The following is a 21,883-nucleotide window of genomic DNA, read 5'->3' as shown; positions in this document are numbered from 1 at the left end:
AATTGATTTAAAGCACTTGCACTCCAGCAGTTCATTCTGAGAGTGATTGTGCAAGCCCATTCTGCCTGGCAAAGCCAGGAATTATGTACATTGCTTTCGAAATAATAAATCATAATATGATCTGCCCTCACGGCAACTCAATATACTTCTCCTCTTTCAGGGCAATGCTTTTTCCATTATGGTCATATCTGGAATCAATTCCCAATTGATTGATTCCCACATTTTGCTTTTGATGCTGTTCCTTGCAGAAGATTCACCATCTCTCCATTCTGGACATTTTCACCAGCTGTGCTTCATGCTTAAAATTCTCCCCCCTTTCTCCTCTTTTCCTTTTGGCTTTCCTTATTTCCTTCAAGTACCAATTCTATTTTATATGAGAACCCTTTCCTGATCTCTCTTAATGCTAGTGCATTGATTATTGATTATCTCCAATTTATTCTGTCTACAGCTTGTTTCTACACAGTTGTTTGCTTGTTGTCTCCTCCATTAGACTAAGAGCTTGAGGAAAGGAGCTGTTTTTCATGTTTCTTTGTATCCATAGAATTTAACACAATGACTGGCAGCTAGATAGCTTAGTGGATAGAGAACAGGGCTTGGAAATAGAAAGACTCATCTTCCTCAGTTCAAATCTGACCTCAGATACTTACTACCTGTGTTACCTTGGGCAAGTCACTTATCCCTGGTTAACTCAGTTTCTTATCTCTAAAATGAGATGGAGAAAGAAATGGCAAGAAAATCCCAGATAGGGTCTTGAAGGGTTGGGACACAACTGAACAACCACCACCTCAATAAATGCTTGTTGATGACTGACTAATAGAGTCATTTTTCATAAATGCATATTAGTGTCCTTGGGTTACTACTAATTATATATTCTGTGAAAGAGTTTTCATATTTCGTAACAGGGCTAGGCCTCAAGAAAATTATGATATTGGCAAGATTTGCCTTTGGTACCCTTGCCTTTTTCAATCCATTTTTACTTCCTTTCAGTGCATAGCCCTGCCTACCCTCCTCCCTCAATTATATATGCTCATTTCACAATGCCCGGTGCTCCCACACTGCCATCTTTGGGAAGAAAACCATTTGACAAATTTATGCAAATTGAGGTGATAAGTGCCTACTATATATGTTGCTACACAAAGAACTTTTTGTCTTCCATGTTTTGAGTTTTCTCAGTTTTCTTGAAGCTTTTTTGTACAGGTCTGGATTTGATGAAGGGATAAAGTAACTTATAGGTTTTTTCTCTTTATTTTCTTTGTCAAGGCTCCCTCTGGCACTTTTTAAAAGGTTTAGCCACATTGTCTGTGGGGGGTATGGGACCCTCTAGTTGCTAACACACTACCATCTTCCAACAGTTACTGAGGGTGCCCTATTGAGAACACCAGACGACTCCAAGTCCAAAGTCCTGGGTTCAAATCCTGATTCTGTGACTGACTGCTGTTTGAAATTTCGTCACTTAATTTTTCTAGACTAAAAGGTCTATGAGTCCTTTGTCATCTTGCATGAATCTGTTCATATCTTCTTTTTTAGGAGGAACCATTCCTTTCTGTGCTATTACTAGCTACCATTCTACCTGTGCCAAAAATTGAGATGGTAACTCCTATTTACACTGAATGATATTGCCATATTCTGAAAGCTCCAGGAGCTCCAACATTGGAACCACAAAATAACTCAAAATCTTTCAAATATCTAAGAAACTCAAGTCCAGGGCTGTTGTACTTTAGATCTCACAGATCTTCAAATGCATGACATTTGATACTTTTAAAGAAACAAGTCACATTATCTATTTCTGCTGACTGAGGGCCATGTTGAAGCTCTATTGCATACCTAACCTAGATCTCTACCATTTTCCCTATGAGGGTAAAAGATAACTGCTGAGAAAATAATTATTTTGGTCGTGTTTTGTGGCCTATACCATAGTATATTGTCCTGGACCAGTTCACAGATGGAGTTACACTATGCAACTCAGGTCCTTCTGACTCCAAAGTTGGTGCTTTATTCACTGCACCATCTAGCTGCCTGCAAGACAATTTTCAAACAAAAATGTGATATTTTCTCAGAACTTCATGAATTGTCAAAACTCACAAAAAATTATAGAGTAAGAAGTAAAGCAATTGCAGCTGTTTCTATAAGTTAAGACATTAAGGACTTTAATAAGATAACAACCAGATGAATTAACAGCAAAGAAAAGTAATCCCAGTTCCCTAGCACTCAGCACCTGCTCTCCGACTGGCCCCCAAACTTTGGAAAGGTAGCAAAGGCATTCTGCTCTGGGATTCACTCACAATTCCTTTGTTGTTGTTTGAGTCTCTGCTAGCACACTCTCTTTTCCCTGCCATCACCTTACCATTTGGTGCAACAAACAATGGAAATCAACTTTACCCTCCCTCACTTTCTCACCATGTGAAAGAAGTGGATGAATGGGCAGACTGTGCTCTGTGTTCTTCCTGGGCCATCAGTGCACCATTCATTCACAGAATTAAAGAACAAAGGAAACTTGTGTGGGACAACAACACATGTGTAGGGCTCTTCCAGGCTGGAAGAAAAGGGGACTGGTGTTCAGATGAGGTCAATCTTGTCCCAACATAAGTCAACTTGGGTTGAAATTGATGCCAGAAGATGTGAATTTCCCAGTGTGGGAGAAGGCTAAGACAGTTTAGAGGTGCATTTCTCTAGAAAACAACTATCAAAGGGAAAGGAGCTGAAGAGTGAATGACAAGGTAAACTATAGAAGAAAAATGAAATTGCCAAAGATTTCAGAAGTAAGGGAACTCAAAAACCTTGAGTGCAAGCATATAAATCAAACAGTAAAGATGTCATGGAAGATGGATTCCAAACATCTAAATGAGTCCAAACATCTCAAAGTAAACACTGTAAGACAAAGGAAAATGAATCAAAATCAAATGAGACAGATGACTCTTTGAATTGCCAAAAAGAGAATGGAAATGCATTCCCAAATGACTTAAAAATAAAAGACTTATTAAAGCAGAATTCATAACTTAGGCAGCAGAAATCATTGGCAAAATAGAAAATTTGAATCCATGATTTTGAGTCCATCCAAAGAAACAAAAGGGAAGTAAGTACGCAAAAGTGAAAGAAAATCTGGAAAAAAAATGCCAAAAGCAATAGTTTTAAAAGAGTAGTCTATATATAGTAAAAATATACTGATTTCAAATATGAGAGGCATATAAACAACATAAGAACCATAGCTTTCCCAGAAGAAAACAAGCTAAGTTTTAAAAGAACAATCAAAGCCAATACTACATAAATTCTCAAAAAATGAGAAAAAATGCTCTACATAGCACAACTTTGTGAAATTAATATAATATCTAAAATAGGGAAGAACCAAGCAAAGGAAGATAATAATAGACCAATATGATTAAAGTATATCAGATTCAAAGTTATAAATAAAATCCTGGCAAAAGACTCTGAATCCACAAATATATGTTTGTAAGTAGTATTAGATGTATTTGTACAAATATGTGTGTATGTATGTATGTGTGTATATATATGTATATATACATATATATTCCCTATTCTCAAGTTGTATTTATACCAGTGTTACAAGGATAGTTTGATATTAAGAAAACAGTTAAACACTCATATTAAAATAAAATATCTTAACCATTTGTATCAATTAATTTTTAAAGCCTTTAAGCAAATAGAATATTCATTTATGCTTAAAACTCCAATTATAATAATAGGAAAATATTTTATATGGTAAAAACATCTGTCTCAGATCAAAAGCTATCATGCAAAATTGGAAGAGTCTAGAACTTTCCTAATAAATAGAGAAATGAAGAGTTCTTCCCTTTTCTTTGATGTTTTCTTTTTTGACACAGTTCTAGAAGTGCAAATAAAATCAATATAGTAAAAGAAGGAAATTTTAGGTGTATACATAAGCAAAGAAGAGCCAAAATATTTCTATTTTCTGATGACATGACAGCTATTTTACATGGAGGATTCCAAGAGTCAGTAAAGAAACTAAGTGAAATGATTAATAATTTCAGTTAAGTAGTAGGTTACAAAATAAATGTGCAAAAGTATTTCTTTATAGCAATAGAAAAACCCAGGAGGGAATAATTGAAAGGAAAGTCTCATTCACAACAACTAAAAAATGCATAAAATATCTGAGAATCAATCTACCACAGAACCCTCAAGACTTATATAGATAGAATTGCAAAATACTTAAAGAAATAGAGAATAATTTCAATTACTGGAAATATATTGATTGCTCACAGCAGGGTGTAATGGGAATGTAAATTTTAAAGATCTTCCCTGCCCCTGGGCTAAAGTGCACCTGGAGCCTGGGTGGGAGGCTTGTTTTTCAGTAGATACTTCTTGATTGGCCAGTGGGTCCAGAAGGTTGTTATATTCTCTGAGCCAGGAGAAGGCTATATAAGCCCTGATGTGTAGCTTTGTTTTGCGGGCTCACTTTGAGAAGTGTTCTGTGATTTGATGAAACTCTGGCCTAGCCGTTGTCCAGAGTCCCCCCGGCTTTGAAACCCAGATGTTGACTGGGTATGGATGTAATGGTTGGACAGCTTCGAAATCTGTCTACTTGATCTGTTTCTGTCTTGATAATTCTGTCTGTGTATTCTGAAGTTTGGGGTGCTGACCTTTTTCCCCTGAACTAGGTAAACGATACATATGTTTGACTGATTAAAGTAAGCTTGTTAACCCATTTTGAGTTGCTTTCCTTTATCAAAGCAGATCTAAGAACCTGTGTTGGCAGCAAACCCTGAGGACCCCTGGGGTGCTTGCTGCTACACAGGGCTACAACAGTATAATAAAAAATGGTGATGTTATCTAGAATAATTCATAGTATATGTGAATCAAACCACCAAAGGGATACTTTGTAGAACAAATAAAAATATACCATTCATTTGGAGAAGCAAAAATCCAGACTCTTAAAGGAAATAATGGAGGGGGAAGATAGGAATTAAAAAGCAACAACATTGTCATAACTCAAATTGTACTATAATGTGGTGGTTATTAAAAACTACTTAGTATTAATTTTAAAAGGAAAGTAGATAAGTAGAACAGAATATATAAAGAGATACATAAACAAATGAATTTGCTAAACCAAAAAACATAAATTACTTTTAAGAGTAATGCAAACCACAAAATCTCTGAAATTTCACTTCACATCCAGAATTTTCCAAGAATGACAAAAGATACAAATGGTAGTGAAGGAATTGTGTTAAAATAGGAACAGTAATAAATTGTTGATGGAAATGTGTATTTGTCCAAACACTCTGGAAAAAATAATTTAAAATTAAGCTAAGAAACTGACTAAAATACACATACAATTTGAACCAGGTAACTCACTGCTAGATATATGTTCTAAAGTTATTGGAGAGGTCCAATAATCAAAATATCTATAGCAGCAGCTTTATAGTAGAAAAGAACTGGAAAAACAAATTGATGACGATTGAACAACAGATGGTTAAGTTAGTTGTAGGTGAATGTAATAGAATATTAAGGTATTGTGAGCAATGATAAGTATGAAGTCTTCAGGGAAAGATTGAAAACTGATACAAAGTGAGAAAAGAACCAGGAAAATACCATATGCCATAATTATGATAATATGTATGGAAAAAAGTAACAGCTATAACAGAATAGAACAAACTGCTATTCCTTTTAAGATTAATTTCCATCAATTCTATATTTGTTTTGTATAATATGATTTTTGTATGCCATATTAAAATGCAAATATCTTTAGGTCAGGGACCATTGTTACTTTTTCTTTATTTTCCCAGTGCTTAACACCATGCCTGGCACATGTTAACTCTTTTTTTTTTTTGCTTTTTTTTTGAGGGGGGAGGGCAGGGCAATTGGCATTAAGTGACTTTCCTAAGGTCACATGGCTAGTAAGTGTTAAATGTTTGAGGTCAGATTTGAAATCAGGTCCTCCTGATTCTAGGGCTGGTGCTCTATTCACTGTGCCACTTAGCCAACCCCACTTAGTAACTCTCAATAAATGCTTGTCAATTGATTGAAAACTAAATGTGGTATAATGATGATGATCAGTTTTCATCTCAAAGAAGGGAGATGAAAATACACCTTTCCTCCTTCTTTGTAGAAATGTGTGGAAAGATTAAGGATGTAAAAAACAGTACATAGTTCTGTACTTGACTGATATACTGGTTAGTTTTGCTATACTTTTTATTCTTCTATTTTCACTTACTTTAAATTTTTTTATTGTTATAAGGGATGGCTAACTGGGTGGGAGAAGGGAGAGGAATATATTGTGAATTCAAAATTACATAAAAAGATACTAAATAATATTATTTATTTTTAAAAGGTAAGGGAACAACTTGGTATTGAATAGTGAAAAATTCACTGAGTAAATTTTTTTGTTTGTTTTCACTGGCCATTTTGTAACCATATAATAATGTCTTTGATAATTCTTCATTCATCCATGACTGGCTCACCTCCTTATCTGCTTATATATCTTTATTGTTGTTTAAAATTATATTGATGATTTCTGGGAGCTAAGATAGTGGAGTAAACAGTAAATTGATATAATTCTCCCATATTCACCTCCAAGCAACTATAAAATAGCAGCCCCAAACAAATCCTGGAACAGCAGAGCCAGCAAAAAGACAGGGACAAAACAACCTTTGAGCCAAAGAAACTTGAAAGATTGGCAGGAAAGGTTTGTCTCTCTTGGGTAAAAGGGAAGCAAATTCCAGGACAGGAAACATCTCAACAAACCAGCAGCAAGCCCCACCTCAGGAAATGTGTGGTAGATCTTGAGCCCCAGGGCAGTGGAGCAGGCAAATGTCAACATCAGGACCCCTCATATTCCTCAACATAGCTAGGGGAATGAGCAGACTCCACAACTGAGAACTACCATATGCTTCAGCTTAGCCCTGGGAAAACAAGCAATATTCAGTGGCCAGACCACCACATGCTTCAGTGTAGCCCTGGGGAAAGGCAGAAGCACCCCATCAACCTCAGCACATTCCAGACACCAGCTCTAGGACCCTGGTTCAGCACAAGATAAACTGCCAGACCCCTACAGCCTCCAGCAGCACTAACCAACCCATAACCCATCCATTAGTGCAGTACCAGACAGGAAGGTCCCCTGTGGGCCTCAGGGAAACATCAGTGCAGCACTAGGTAAGCAGTCAGAGTCTGCTGCCCCCATCACAAGAAGCCTGAGACTGTGCCCTCTTCACCCTGGGAGTAGAGCTCAAATTTCAAAGAAAGGAAAAAGGCCAAAAAAAGGTGAGCACTCCCCACCAAGAATGCCAATAGAAAGTTATTATGGTGACAGGGAAGATCGAGACACAAACTCAGAAGAGAACAACAATGTCAAAACACCTATAGGCAAAACCACAAAGAACAATGGGAAGTAGTCTCAAGTCCAAAAAGAACTCATGGAAGAACTAAAAAAAACCCACAAAAACAAAAGAAGTGGAAGAAAAATTGAGAAAACAAATGAGAGTGGAGCAAGAGAAATATTAAAAAAGAATCAATAGCCTGGAAAAAGAAAACTCCTTAAAAATAGAATTTGCCAAATAGAAAATAAAGTATAAAAACTAATTGAGGAAAGTAGCTCCTTAAAAGTTAGAATTGGGCAAGTAGAAGGTAATGACTCTATGAGACATTAAAAATCAATCAAACAAATTCAAAAGAATAAAAAATAGAAGAAAATATAAAATACCTCATGGGAAAAACTATTGACTAGGTAATTAGATCCAAAAGAGACAATATCAGAATCAATGGACCATCTGAAAACTACAATCAAAAGGAGGACCTGGACAGCATTTTCCAAGAAATTATCAAAGAAAATTGTCCTGATATTCTGGAATAAGAGGGCAAAATAGGCATTGAAAGAATCCATCGATCATCTTAGGGAAGAGACCCCAAAATAGAAACTCAAAGGTACACTATAGCCAAAATACAGAACTATCAGGTCAAGGAAAAAAATACTTCAAATGGCCAGAAATAAGCAATTAAAATATCAGGGAGTCACAATTAGGATTGCATAGAACTTAGCAGCTGCAACATTAAAATATCAGATGCCATGGAAAATGATATTCTGGAAGGCAATGTCCAACCAAGAATCAGTTTCATGATGAAATTAAGCATTATACATCAAGAGAAAAAAATGGTCATTCAATGAAATAGAAGGATTTTAAGCTTTCATATGGAGACCAGAATTGAACAAAAAATTTGATCTCCAATATCAAGACCCAAGAGAAGCATGAACAGGTAAAAAAGGAAAAGACATACGGGATTCTATAAAGCCAAACTGTTTACATCCCTGTACAGGAAGATAATATTTGCAAATCTTAAAAGTTGTATCACTAACAGTGATACAGCTAGATATCACTTACAGTGAAAACAGCTAGAAAGAATATACATAGACAGAAGGTACAGTATAAGGTGAATTTAAGGGAATGAAGTAAAAAGATAACTATGGGATGAGAAAGTAGAGTACACTGGGTACAGAAAGAAGAGGTAGAATGGGGTAAATTATTTCACATGAAGAGGAGTGAAAGACCTATTACAGTGAAGAGGGAAAATGGAAGGGTGGGTGATGGGCATCACTTGTATCTTACTGTCATTAATATAGACTCAAAGAAGAAATGATAAACACAATCACTTGAACACAGAAATATATCTTACCTGACAGGGAAGCTATCTATAAACATATGAAGAAGTGCTCTAAATCACTTTTGATTAGAGAAATGCAATTAAGACAACTCTGAGGTACCACTTCACACCCGTCAGGTTGCCTAATATGGCAGAAAAGGAAAATGATAAATGCTGGAGAAGATGTGGGAAAAGTAGGATGCTAATGCATTGTTGATGGAGTTGTGAACTGATCCAGACATTCTGGAGAGCAATTTGGTGCCCAAAGGGTAACCAAACTGTGCATACCCTTTGATCAAGCAATATACTATTACCTCTGTATCCAAAAGAAATCAGAAAAAGAGAAAAGGACTTACATGTGTAAAAACGTATTTATAGCAGCCATTTTTGTTGTGGGAAAATATTGGAAATTGAGGGAATGCCCATCAATTGGGGAATGACTGAACAAGCTGTGGTATATAAATGTAATGGAATACCATTGTGCAATAAGAAGTGATGAATGGGCAGATTTCAGAAAGACCTGGAAAGACTTTTATGAACTGATGCAAAGTGAAATGATCAGAAACAGGAAAATATTGTACACTGTATCAGCAACATTGTGTGATGATCATCTATGAATGACTCACATCATCTCAATGACACAATGATCCAAGACAAGTACAAAGGACTCATGAAGGAAAATACTATTGATATCCAGATAGAAAACTGATGGACTCTGAATGCAGATCAAAGGATGTATTTTCACTTACTTTATTCTTTTCCATATTTGTTTCTTTTTTATTTGTTTTTTTTCTTTCACAGCTGTGACTAATATGGAAATATATTTTAAAATGTAGCTCATGTATAACCTCTATCAAATTGCCTACCATTTTCAGAAGAGGAGAGGAGAGGGAGGGAGAAAAATCTGGAACTTAAAATCTTGTAAAAAAAAATGAATGCTAAAAATTGTGTTGACAAAGAATTGGGAAAAACAAAATAATATTAAAAATAAAATAACGTTTATATGTTTATGAATCATTTTCATTTCCCAATATATCCCTCTCCCCTCTCTTTCTCTTCCCTCCCCAAAGAGCTGTGACCTATAATAATTTAAAACAGAGGAAGGCAAAGCTCGCCAACACATCCATCAAGTCCAACATTCAAAGGCCTCCGCCACATATAAAGTACACCACCTCTGCAAATATGGAGAGAAAATTTTGTAGATCTTTTAATGCCAGCTTCTGGTGTGCACTTCTTTTGTTTTCATTTAAAAAAAACAATTATGAATTTAAGAAACATAGACAGATGTGAGCATTTGAATATCCAAAGTATCAAAAAAGAGAATAGCACATGAAACTCTGAATTTCCATTAAGTACAATCTTGTAAAAACGTATTAATACCAAGCCTTCTTTAAACTTTCTTGTTTTGTCTTGTGAATTTATAAAGTGGTTCATTGATACTTCTTTCTTTATCTTGCTCTTCCTCCTCCTTCTCCTTCATCTCCTCTTCTTTCTCCTCCTCCATGTGAATATTGGTTGAAGAAATTGCAAATGTTTGTCCTAGAGAAGAGATTTGATGGTTGAGAGGGGGGATTAGAGATGATAATTTTCAAATACTTGAAGAATTGTCATGTAAAGTATAAATTCTATTTCTTCCCACTGGTCTGTTGACTGCAAATTTTGTGGGAATTGCAGTTTAATTTAAATATAAAATTAAATGAATTTAAATTCACTTTCGTATAAAGACAAATTTACTAATAATTAGAGTTGACTAAAAGTGGATTGGGCTTACTTATTAAATAATAAGCTCTTCTGGAGGAAAGTCACTAAAGTTATTCAAGTGGAGACAAGGTTTTAAAGAAAGAAAGTGGTTTCAGCACTGTTCATTCAGCACATCATATATTAAGGTTTTAATATTTTTTTCTAGATGTTGAGGGAGATGCAAAGATACATTAGACAGTCTCTGATCTCAATTCACTCCAATTTAATGAACATTTATTGGGTCCCTACTAGGTACTAGAAAAGTGCTAGATGCTAAGGATACAGAACAATAAAAACAAAGTAGCCCCTGCTCTTAAAAATTCTCTATTGTACTGTGAGGAAATATACACACAGACTAGAAAATACAAATATATAAATAAATGAAAATAAGTCAAAATAATTAGGAAAGGAACACTAATAGCTGGGTGGAAAACAGGAAAAATCTCTTGAAGGAGGTGGTAGTTGAGCTGATAGTTGGTTATTGTTCTTTATTCTCAAAGAGAACAGAAATGATATCACTATGTTGGGGGTCAAGGTACAGTGTGTCCAACTGTGGTTGATTAGACCAATATGAGCTGGGAAGGCTCTACCACATTTCAGACACAAATAATCCATATGAATACTTGGAATGGAGATATCCTTAAATTTGCATGCCTTGTGTTTCTTTTGAGCAACAGAGATTCTGCTTTGCTCAAAAAGCATATTGCCTTCTTTGATCCAGGCATGCCATGCTTGGCAGTCCTGTGCCAATATCTGGCATGTCTCAAATCAATTCCAAAGTTCTTCAGAGAGACCTTGATCCTGCATCACTTTTTCTGACCTCTATGTGAGTATTTGCTTTGTGTGAGTTCTCTGTAAAATAGTATTTTAAGCAAACATACTTTTGCATTAGAAACACATGTCCAGCTCAGCAAAATCGCACTTTCTGCAGTAGAGTTTGAATGGTTGGCAGTTTAGTTTGAGAAAGGACCTCAGTTTCTGGTACCTTCCTGCCAGGTAAGCTTCAGAATCTTCCTAAGACAATTCAAATGGAAGTGATCCAGTTTCTTGGTACGGTGCTAGTAGGCTGTTAGGGTTAAGGATTCAAAAAAGTGGAGGTGAGAAATGAGAATATTCTAGGCATGTGGGACACTCTATACAATGTCATAAAGTTGAGAGATCTAATTTCATGGATGGTAAACAGTAATTTGGACAGTTTGGCCTGAATATAGATATGACTGGGAATAATATAACATCAGTCCAGAGAGATGAGTTGGTCCCAAACTTTGAAGTACTTTCAGTACTTATATTTTAGGGAGAAAACTTTAAATTTAAAATAAATTTGTATTTATTCTAGGTACAATTGGAACCTACCAGAGATTTCTGGGCAGAGAAGTGACATGACTAGATATGTGTTTCATGAATATCAATTTATCAGCTGTGTCGAGATTTATTAGAGAGGAAGAAGGGAGATCAATCAGGAAGCTATTGAAATAATCTTTTTGTGAAACAATGATGCCCTGAACTGGGGTGGTGCTTATGTGAATAGAAGGAACGAGGCAAATGTGAAATATTTGTGGAGAGCTCTTCCTAGATCCTAGAGGATGCTTACAAATGCCATCTCATCATTTCCCACGTAGGTGTTTATATCTAGGGGGTGCTGATTGGTACCCTCTGATTGGAGAGGGTAGAGGGTGAACAGTGGAGAGCTTCTCCCAGGTCCTTCACCCAGGACAGCCACTCATCTTTCTCCACCTGGCTGCAATTCACTTATCTTTGAGGTCAGCATGCCTCCATGCCACAGGGTACCCTGCCTCTCTGTTTTAGCTCTTTTTAAAATGTATTGCATTGCCCCCATTACATTGTGAGCTCTTTGGAGGCAAGATCCTTCTTTTGCCTTTATTTTGTATGCCCAGGACCTAGCATCATCTCAGTAGAAATTCATGGAGATAAGAAATACACTGTCATGTATGAGAAACTGTAAGAAGTCCAATTTTACTGTCCTACAGGATCCATCAAGTGGAATAATAAATAAGCCTAAAAAGTAGGTTGGGGCCAGTTTGTTAAGAGTTTTAAATTCCAGAGAAGTTTATATTTCATTCTAGAGGTAATGAGAAAACATTAGAGGAAATGAGATCATATTTGTAATATGATATGATATATTAAGGGAGGACTAGTATCTCTGATGTGATACTTTGCTGAGCCATTTCCAGGGCTGCTTATCTACCTTCGGTATCTAACCAGTCACCCAACTCTCATCTGTGACTCCAAGAAGCTGTAGCATGCATAGAGGCCATACCCTAATAAAATCCATTTTGATAGAAAGGCTAAACCAGGTTGAGGGTAACTAACAGTCCTCAAACCCATTGGTATGTTAGGGGGATGTCTACCCCAAGCACATGAAGACTTCCCCTGGTGGAATGGGCAGATGAAAACAATTTGGTCCAATGGCCAAGAAGAAGATTGAAGCAGATATTTAGAGGGCTTAGAGAATGTTCAGACATTGAAGATGCCAAGGTATTCTACTGCATCCTCTGCCATTTCCATTCTTTGTGACTTTCGGCTAGCCATTGGACTTTGATGACTCTGGAAGAGAGAGTAAGGCTGACAACTTTGCGCAACTCTGCCTCACTTAAATCCAGTTCATACAAAAGTCAAGATATCACCCCATGATGTCAAAGGACCTCTTTGAAAACCAAAGACAAACAACCTTGCACAATACCTGGCACTTAGCAGATGCTTAATAAATGTTGTAGAGACAGAATTAATATGAATTGTCAACTGATTTTGGGGAGCTTATCACTTAGGACCTTAATGTTGCTAAGGAAGCTATATATCTGTATTGCATTATATAAAACCAGAAAAATCTTTTATAAATCATGAGACTTCTTTGGAGGATGCAAATGTTTTATCTGATGGATCTATCCATCCATATTCTGATTCCTATCTCTCTCCCTTTTCCCCTGCAGGATGCTTTTCAGGAGATCGTGACCATCTCTTGGCAATTCGTCAAAGGAATAGAGGGAAGCCTGTATTTATCTACCACCACGTGCAAACCATTGAGAAGAGCTTGGACACAAGCTATGAAAAAACATATAAACACAGCTTCCATTCCCCTTCTCATATGCAAGCAAGCCAACGACATCCTGGCATAATTGTTAAGTCCACATTTCCTAGACCTGCCTACGACCCATCTCTCAACTTGCTAGCAATGACTGGTCAGGATCTGGAAATAGAAAACCTTCCAATCCCTGAAGCAAATGTGATTATTGTGGTGAGTGATATTTTTAGGTATTTATGCTATTCTTGTTTTCTTTTGAGGGGAGGGTGAGGAGAGGAGTAACATGAAAGTAAGATGGGCTCATTGATGTCATGATTCACAAGGTAACTTGGCTGAGTTGTTTAAGGAAGTTACTATATCTATAATGCATAGTAGTTTAGGCTGAGTGATTGTTAGAAAGCTCAACTAAGCAGACTGGTCTCACTCTTAGTTTCAGAAACTCAACATTCTCACTAGGTTTTGAAAACCCTTGGATTCATATCCTAGTCCTGGCCTTCCTCTGTCCTATCCAAAAGAACATGGATTCTTAAACTTTTTTATGCCACAGACTACTTTGGAAGTCTGGTGAGACCCATGGAACATTTCTCAGAATGATGATGTTTTAAAATAATTGAACAAACTACAAAATTTCAAAGATTAATGGAAACAAAGATGTTCTAAATTCACAGACCTCCCAACCTCCCAAAATTCTCTCTGTAGAGACCATCAGAATTCATTGATTCCAGGTTTAAAAAACTCTGCTACAGAGGAGCTTAGGCTGCAAAGTAATATTGATACTGAAACCCTTAATGGTGCATCTTAAGGAGTTTCATTACTAATTCACTCCAGGAGAGCTCAAAGAAGCATATTTCACAGGGCTACACAATGCACTTTCTTGAATAGATATTAGGCAAGAATTGTAGTAATCCTATAGTCTCTGCCACTCAATATAGTTCTCCTGTATCCTCCTCAAAATTATTTTCCTCCTCCTACACAACTTCTGTCTGCAATAGTGGTTTTGAGCTTTTATCTCTTTTTCTAAAGAAGTGAGCATCCAACAATTTTTTTGGAGGAAATAGATAAACTTGGATAGCTGAATGACTCAGAATATTTCCTTGGTCTTAGGAATGTTTATTCAGACATCTGGTAGTCTGTGGGAAATGGGGGGGATGCCCTAACCAGCTTTTGTGGTTATTTTGGGGTTGACATAATTTCTTTCTTGACCTCCTGATTGTCACTGATTATTAACAAAAAGGCAGATACATTGGCCCAATGCCTCAAAGGTAGTCTTTCTCAATAAAGATGAATATTAAGAGGGACTCTGGGGTAGTGGATAAAAAGTTGGTTTCAGAGGCAAAAAGACTGGGGTTTGAATATTCTCTCTAATGCAGCCTGGTTGTGTGACCTTGAGCAAGTCATTTAACTTTGCTGTACTTCAGACAATTCTCTAAGTCTCTAAGCGATAATTACTAAATCTAAATAATTGCCAATCTGCATCAACAGCCTCTCACTAGAAATTTCTCGAACCATGTCTGTACAAAATTCTTAAATTCTAAAACCATTCTTGGATTCAGAGTATGCCATGATGATTTGCCCATCTCTATAAACCACTCTTGGATTTAGAGTATGCCATGATAATTTGCCCATCACTGTAAACTATTCTTGCATTAAGAGTATGCCATGTTGATTTGCCCATCTCTGTAAATCATTCTTGGATTCAGAGTATGCCATGATTGGTTGCCTGTCACTGTTATACCCAAAGAACCTCTGGATGACTACAGTCTTAATTCTTTATGCTGCCTTTTTGTTCCCTTGTCTCTCTTGCATTAGAATTCAAGATTTCACCATGACAGACACCTCCCCCCCGACACAAAATGTAGCCCTTCCATACCTAAGGGGGTGGTCTTTGATAGACAAGCTTCTCTGACTTTGCTAAGCTGTTTCTCTGACAACAGATATACAATATGTCTCTGAGTCTATATTCCAATCATTCCAGTTTAGTAGAAACTGTCATCCTTTAAAAAAAATTCTCTTAGCAGAGCCTTCAATGATCCATGCTCAATAGAAAATGTACATTTGAAGGCTGACATTTGTCAAGTTGCCCTATTTCTTTCTTCAACAAACCTTCTTGACTTAAAAAAAACTTTAACTAGGAGGTTCTACTTACCTATTTTCTGACTAATGAAGGTCTGGTCTGACACTGTCACACCTCATGAGTTACTAATAATCATGACAGAAGAGGCCAACATGCCTCAGAGAGCATGTTGGAGCCATTACTGTCCATGAAAACCCATTTATATGGTGGCTGTGTGATGACTCCTAATTAACTGCATATTATTAAATCTTTTGGGGGGCAGCTAAGTGGTTCAGTGGATAGAGCATCATGACTAGAGTTGAGAACATCTGAATTCAAATACAGGCTCAGTCACTTACTAATTGAGCAAGTCACTTAATCTCTGTTTGCCTTAATACACTAGAGGAAGAAATGGCAAACCACTACAGTATCTTTGCCAAAAAACCCCATGGATATTACAGTCCATGGGAGGTCACAAAGAGTCAAAACAGACTGAACAATAACAGCAACAAATCACAAAAGCAAATGCCCTTAGGTTCAGTACTTCCATGAGGCAGGGAGTGTTACATAAACCTCATCCTGCCAAATCAGTTTGTCCTTCCCAGTGGGCATCATCAAGCATTACATAAAAAATTCTTGCCAGTAAATAGAAAGGTTTTTCCTAGAAAGGGATTACTTGTATTATATTCACAGAGACTCATTCTGTAATTGGGAGAAAAATGAATGAGTTTCAAGGACAAAATTTAATAGTATTGAACATTTAGTTAAAAGAATACTTATCTCTTGATTGGTACTTTAAATAAAGAAACTGATATTAGACTTCTTGCACAGATACAATATTTAGGGGGAATATGGATGGATGGTCTCAAGGTCAGTGTGGTTGCTGAACACAAAAACCAGGCTTTAGTTAAACATGGATTAGTATTTGAATTGTCTTTCTAGTTGGATTCCTGTGCACAATCCTCAAGGGAGAAAATCAGAGCAGGAGAGAAGCAGAAACTCCTAATGGTTTGGAGGAAGAGGAGAGGGAAAGGATCTGTAGGGGTGGGGACTTGTAGAAGAGGAAGCACATCCAAATGCATTTCTATTTTGGGTCTGATTGAGATGTACATAGGGTGGGGCAGCTAGAGCTTTGTATTAAGACAGCAAAATTTAAGAGGACTTTGACAGCACTTGTTCTCTTTCTGCAGTATAGAATCAACTGAACTTAGCAAACGATGAATAAGAGTTAACATTTATGCAGCACGTTTTCAAATATATTCTCGTTTGATCCTCATAAGAATTCAGAAAGTTGGTACAATTATTATCACAATTTTATGGATTTTATGGAGGTTAAGTGACTTGCTCAGGGTGACACAACTAGTAAGTCTCTGAGGCAAGTTTTGAACTCAGATCTTCCTGATTCTAGTGTCCTCGACAGTTGTCTTGACTTGTCTTACCACTGATTCTGATGACCATGGAGGAGTGAGTGAAGCTGAAGCCTTTATACAACTCTACCTCACTTAATTCCAATTCACTTGTAAGTCAAGACATCATCCTCCTTATGTCATGGGTATTCTTCAAGAACGAAGGATGAACAGCAATCCTGACATGACATTCAGCTGTGCCAGCTAGCTGGTTAGCAAAAAAATCAATTAAAATTGGAAGCTACCAGATGACATCTCCCAGTGACTTTTCCCCAGACATTATTGTACCTTGTTCCTTATGCCCTCCCATCCCTATAAGTCTATCTAGCAATAATCTCATAGTGTTATGGAAGGGCATATTTCTTTCCTCTACAATAGAAAAACATCTGGGGATCTCTTCTCTCTATATCCAGCTCAAATGCATTTGTCTTAAAACTTTGATTAGTTCCTGTTTTATGCTCTTGGTCCCAGGCACAAAAATGACTGTTAATGGGTCTGTGACTAATTGTATGTTAAAGACCATATGAGACAGATGCTCTGTCTGATTTCAACTTCAAGGTACAAGATGACCCTCCCAAGGTTAAGCTCATCATCTCTAATATCCTCACCAAGTTGTTCACTCAAGTCTTGACTTGACCCCATCTCCTTCAGGCTTCTGTCCTCTCTGAATAGAGAGCTCTAGGGTGGAGTACCAAACTCCTCCCAATGCTTTTCTTTTTTTTTTTCATTTTCAAATGCTTTATTAATTTCTGATTTAAATCATTCATTTCCACCAGATTTTGAGTTACAAATTTTCTCCCCATTTCCCCCCTATCTGCCACCCCAAAATAGCAGTCCCATAGGATATCCCTTCCTCCAGTCTGCTCTCTCCCATATCTTCTCCCATACCCCTTTCGACTTTTCCAGTAGGGCATGGTAGATCTCTATGCCCCAGTGCCTCTATATATTATTTACCAGTTACATGTAAAATAGTATTAATAATAGTATATATATATATATATGTGTGTGTGTATTAAACATTTGATTTTAAAACTTTGAATTCCAGATTCATTCCCTTCATCCCTTATCACCCACCCTTACCGGGAAGATAAGCAATTCAGTATAAGTTGTATATGTGTAGCTAATGCAAAACATTACCATAGTAGATATATTGTAAAACACTGACTTTATTTCCCTCCCTCCTATCCCACCTCCCACTTGTTCTATTCTCTACTTTGATCCTGTCCCTTTTCAAAAGTGGATGCTTCCAACTTCCCTTCCCCCCAGCCTGCCCTCCCTTCCATCATCCCACCTCTCATCCCCTTCCCTGTTACTCTCCTGTAGTGTGAGATACCCTATTTAGTGTGTGTGTGTGTCATTCCCTCCCCGAGCCAAATTCAAGGAGAATAATGTTGACCCATTCGCTTTTGCCTTCCTATTCTTCCCCTCCATCATAACCATTTTCCCTTGCCTCTTCTATATGAAAGAGTTTACCCCATTCTGTCTCTCCCCATCTCCTCTCATTATATTCCTCTCTCACCTCTTAATTTCACCTTTTTATGTATCATCCCTTCCTATTAAATTGGTCCTGTGCCCTCTATCTATGTATACCTGTAAACATATATACACACATTCACATATGTATTCATATGCCCATATACCCACCTATACAGACATATATATATATATATATATATATATATATATATGTATGTATGTATGTATGTATACACACACGTATTCCCTTCAACTATTTTCATACCGAGAAAAGTTTCATCGGTTACAATTATTGTTTTTCCATGTAGAAATGTTAGTATTTCAACTTTGATAAGTTCCTTATGATTTCTTTTTCCTGTTTACCTTCTCAGGCATCTCTTGCTTCTTGTATCTGAATGCCAAATTTTCTATTCAACTCTGATTTTTTTCATCAAGAATGCTTGAAAGTCCTCTATTCCACTGAATGACCATATTTTCCCCTGAAACATGATACTCAGTTTTGCTGGGTAGGTGATTTTTAGTTTTAATCCCAGCTCCTTTGACCTCCAGAATGTCATATTCCAAGCCCTTCAGTCCCTCAGTGTAGAAGCTGCCAGATCCTGATTTATCCTGATTGTGTTTCTACAATATTCAAATTGTTTCTTTGTGGCTGCTTGTAATATCCTCACCTTGATCTGGGAATTTCAGAACTTGGCTATAATATTCCTAGAAGTTTTCTTTTTGGGATCTTTTTCAGGAGGTGATTGGTGGATTCTTTCAACCCCTATTTTGCCCTCTGGTTCTAAAGCATCAGGGCAGTTTTCCTTGAGAATTTCTTGGAAGATGATTTCTAGGTTCTTTCTTTGATCATGGCTTTCAGGTAGTCCAATAATTTTAAAATTATCTCTCCTGCATCTATTTTCCAGGTCAGTGGTTTTTCCAATGAGATATTTCACATTGTCTTCTATTCCTTCATTTATTTGGATCTGTTTAACAGCATCTTGATTTTTCAGAAGCCACTAGGTTCCATTTGCTCCAGTATAATACTGAAGGAATGATTCCCCTCAGTGAGTTTCTGAGATTCTTTTTCCATCTGGGAAATTCGGCTTTTTAAGGCATTCTTCTCCTCATTGCCTTTTTGAGCCTCTTTTGCCATTGAAGTTAGTCTATTTTTTAAGGTGTTGTTTTCCTCAGTCAGGCTGTTGACTCTCATTTCATAATTTCCTTGCATCGTTCTCATTTCTCTTCCCAATTTTTCATCCACTTCTCTTATCAGATTCTTAAGGTCCTCTATGGCCTGTAACCAGCTCGTATTTTCCTTTGAAGATTTTGGTGCAGGAGTTCTGACTTCACTGTCTTCCTTCTGTTCCATGCTTTGATCTTTTTTGTCCCCAAAATAGGAGTTGAATGTTGGGTTCTTCTGTTTGCTTTGTTTTCTTTGCCTGCTCATTTTGCCACTCAATTACTTGACTTTTGGGCTTTTTGCCACAGTAGGACTCTGACACCAGACAGGGGAGCTTTGTTCCAAATGCTGGGTTTTTCTCAGCTGCTGAAGGTATTAGTTGATTGCCCTCTCTGAAGCCTCCACATGCTCTGGCAAGCTGGTCACACACCCGAGGACCTCCACCCCAGACTTCAATCGAGATCCAAGCAGGCGAAAGCAATAACAGTTACCCCTCAGACTGGTCGCTTCATCCCCCTACACTCTGCAGCCCAGGAGCCGAAGCTGCCACATGGCGGTGTTGGTGCCAGCCCTCAGCAGTTTCTCGCCCCAGTGGCAAAAGCCTATGCACTCCCAACTACTGGTTCCCAAAGTCCACACTGCACTGACCTCTCACTTTGTCCTTAGAAGCTATATGTTGATAATTCTGGAAACAGCCACAGCCTCTAGTGATTTGGAGTCCCTCCAGCCAGTGCTTGGTCAGGCCCACCATGGGGCTAAAACCTCTGGCTCCCACGGGGTTGGGGTCAGTTCCCAGAGTGTTGTGCTGGTCGATTCCTGCCAGCCTGCTGGGCTGTCCTCAGTGGGAGGTTAGCTTTTCTGTGTCATTTTGTGGGTTCTGTAACTCCAAAGTTTGTTTGGAATCCCCTTTTACATGAATTGGAGGTGGTAGGAGCCAAAGTCCCATGGAGGTCCTGCTACTACTTGGCCATCTTGACTCCATCAGCTGCTTTTCCCCAATTCTTTTCTTGATGGATGGCAGAAACTGGATGTTTTGGCCCACTGCACTCTGCTTTGCTGTGCCTGGTTTCAACTCTGTAGTCACTGTATCTTTAACCACCTCTTCCACTTTCCTGCTCCTTTTCTATGTTATTGCCTCCTCACTTGATTGTAAGCTTCTTGAGGGCAAAGACTATCTTTCTTTTTTATTAATTGTAGCACATAAGTGATTAATGAAGATTTATTTGATTTGATGGATTTATCAATTTCTTACTATGTAGCAGACATTGTGTCTGGTACCTGGGAATGCAAACACAAGGAAAAAGAAAGGCAGTCTGTGCCCTTAATGAGCATACATTTTCCTGGGGGAAGCAAAACATAAAGGGAAGCTGGGGGGTGGTAAGGTAGGAGTGGGAGGGGAGTAGTGTGGGAGAAGGTACCTTGCTCATGGAAGTCAGAATTTTAGCCTGGTGACAAATGAAGAGATTGCAGACTTGGGTGCCTTTCTTGCATGGAGGTTCTTAGAGGGGCAGTCCAATCAGAGGGAGGTGTCACAGAGGCAGAGGGTACTTTTGAGATATGAGGTGATTTCTGGGGCATAGTGAAGAAGTCTAGAAAAAAGTTTGATGAGAAATGAAAAAAATATGGATGGATATATGGATGTATGGATAGATAGACAGACATACAGATAGATAGACAGATAAATAGATAGTAGAAGAAATAGGGATAATTTGAATTCAAATCTTGCCTTAGCTACTATGTACCCATTGCTAAGTAACTTAACCTTAGTCTGCCTCAGTTTCTTCACCCATAAAATGGGTAAAATAATAGCTCTTAACTTCCAAGGTCTTTGTGAGCATTAAATGAGATGATGTTTTCAAAGCATTTTGCAATATTCAAAGCACTTATATAAGTGCTATCTATTTTAATAAAGCATTTATTTTGCATCAAGCACTGGAAATAGAAGCAAAAAAAATTCATGACCTCATCCTAATTGGTGAGATAACTCATAAAGGTTAGCTATAAAGAACAGATGGAGACATCTTCAGACAAAGTAGGGAGATGACTGGAAAGTGTTATGGAGGCCTAGCTCCAAGCAAGAAAAGGTGAAAGATCACCCATTCAAACCCATTGTTCCAGAGGCAGGGTTCCATTGGGATAGATGTGAGTATGAGACAACATGGTGTATACACATATGATCAGGAAGTGGTCTGGAGGCCTGGTTTTGAACAGGATAAGGCAAATAAAATCTATTAGTACTTAGCCTAGAGTTATGACTCTTTGGGAATTAGGTAAGAGCACTGAAGGAATCTGTTCTGACTCTATCCTGCAGTTAATTATCCCACTTGCTACAATTTTTGTCTTGAAATTTGAGTACTGAGTCTAATTTGCAGGTGGAGCAGACTCCCAGCTACCTGACA

The 21,883-nt window shown here is 37.6% G+C and overlaps 1 protein-coding gene across 1 annotated transcript in view; it reads left to right on the top strand.

Moving 5' to 3' along the window:
• PTPRR (protein tyrosine phosphatase receptor type R) overlaps positions 1 to 21,883 on the top strand; it is a 380,321-nt gene that overhangs the window by 28,283 nt on the left and 330,155 nt on the right. Inside the window, exon 2 of the mRNA XM_069081929.1 lies at positions 13,296 to 13,600. Within this exon, the coding sequence (XP_068938030.1) occupies positions 13,296 to 13,600 (305 nt within the window). The remainder of the gene's footprint in view (positions 1 to 13,295; positions 13,601 to 21,883) is intronic.

Source organism: Petaurus breviceps, unplaced genomic scaffold (assembly GCF_028583685.1).
Source record: "Petaurus breviceps papuanus isolate PSGF00001 unplaced genomic scaffold, PetGlider_PUasm1.0 156, whole genome shotgun sequence".
In the NCBI taxonomy this organism is placed as follows: domain Eukaryota; kingdom Metazoa; phylum Chordata; class Mammalia; order Diprotodontia; family Petauridae; genus Petaurus; species Petaurus breviceps.
This window is presented reverse-complemented; position numbering and strand designations above follow the sequence as displayed.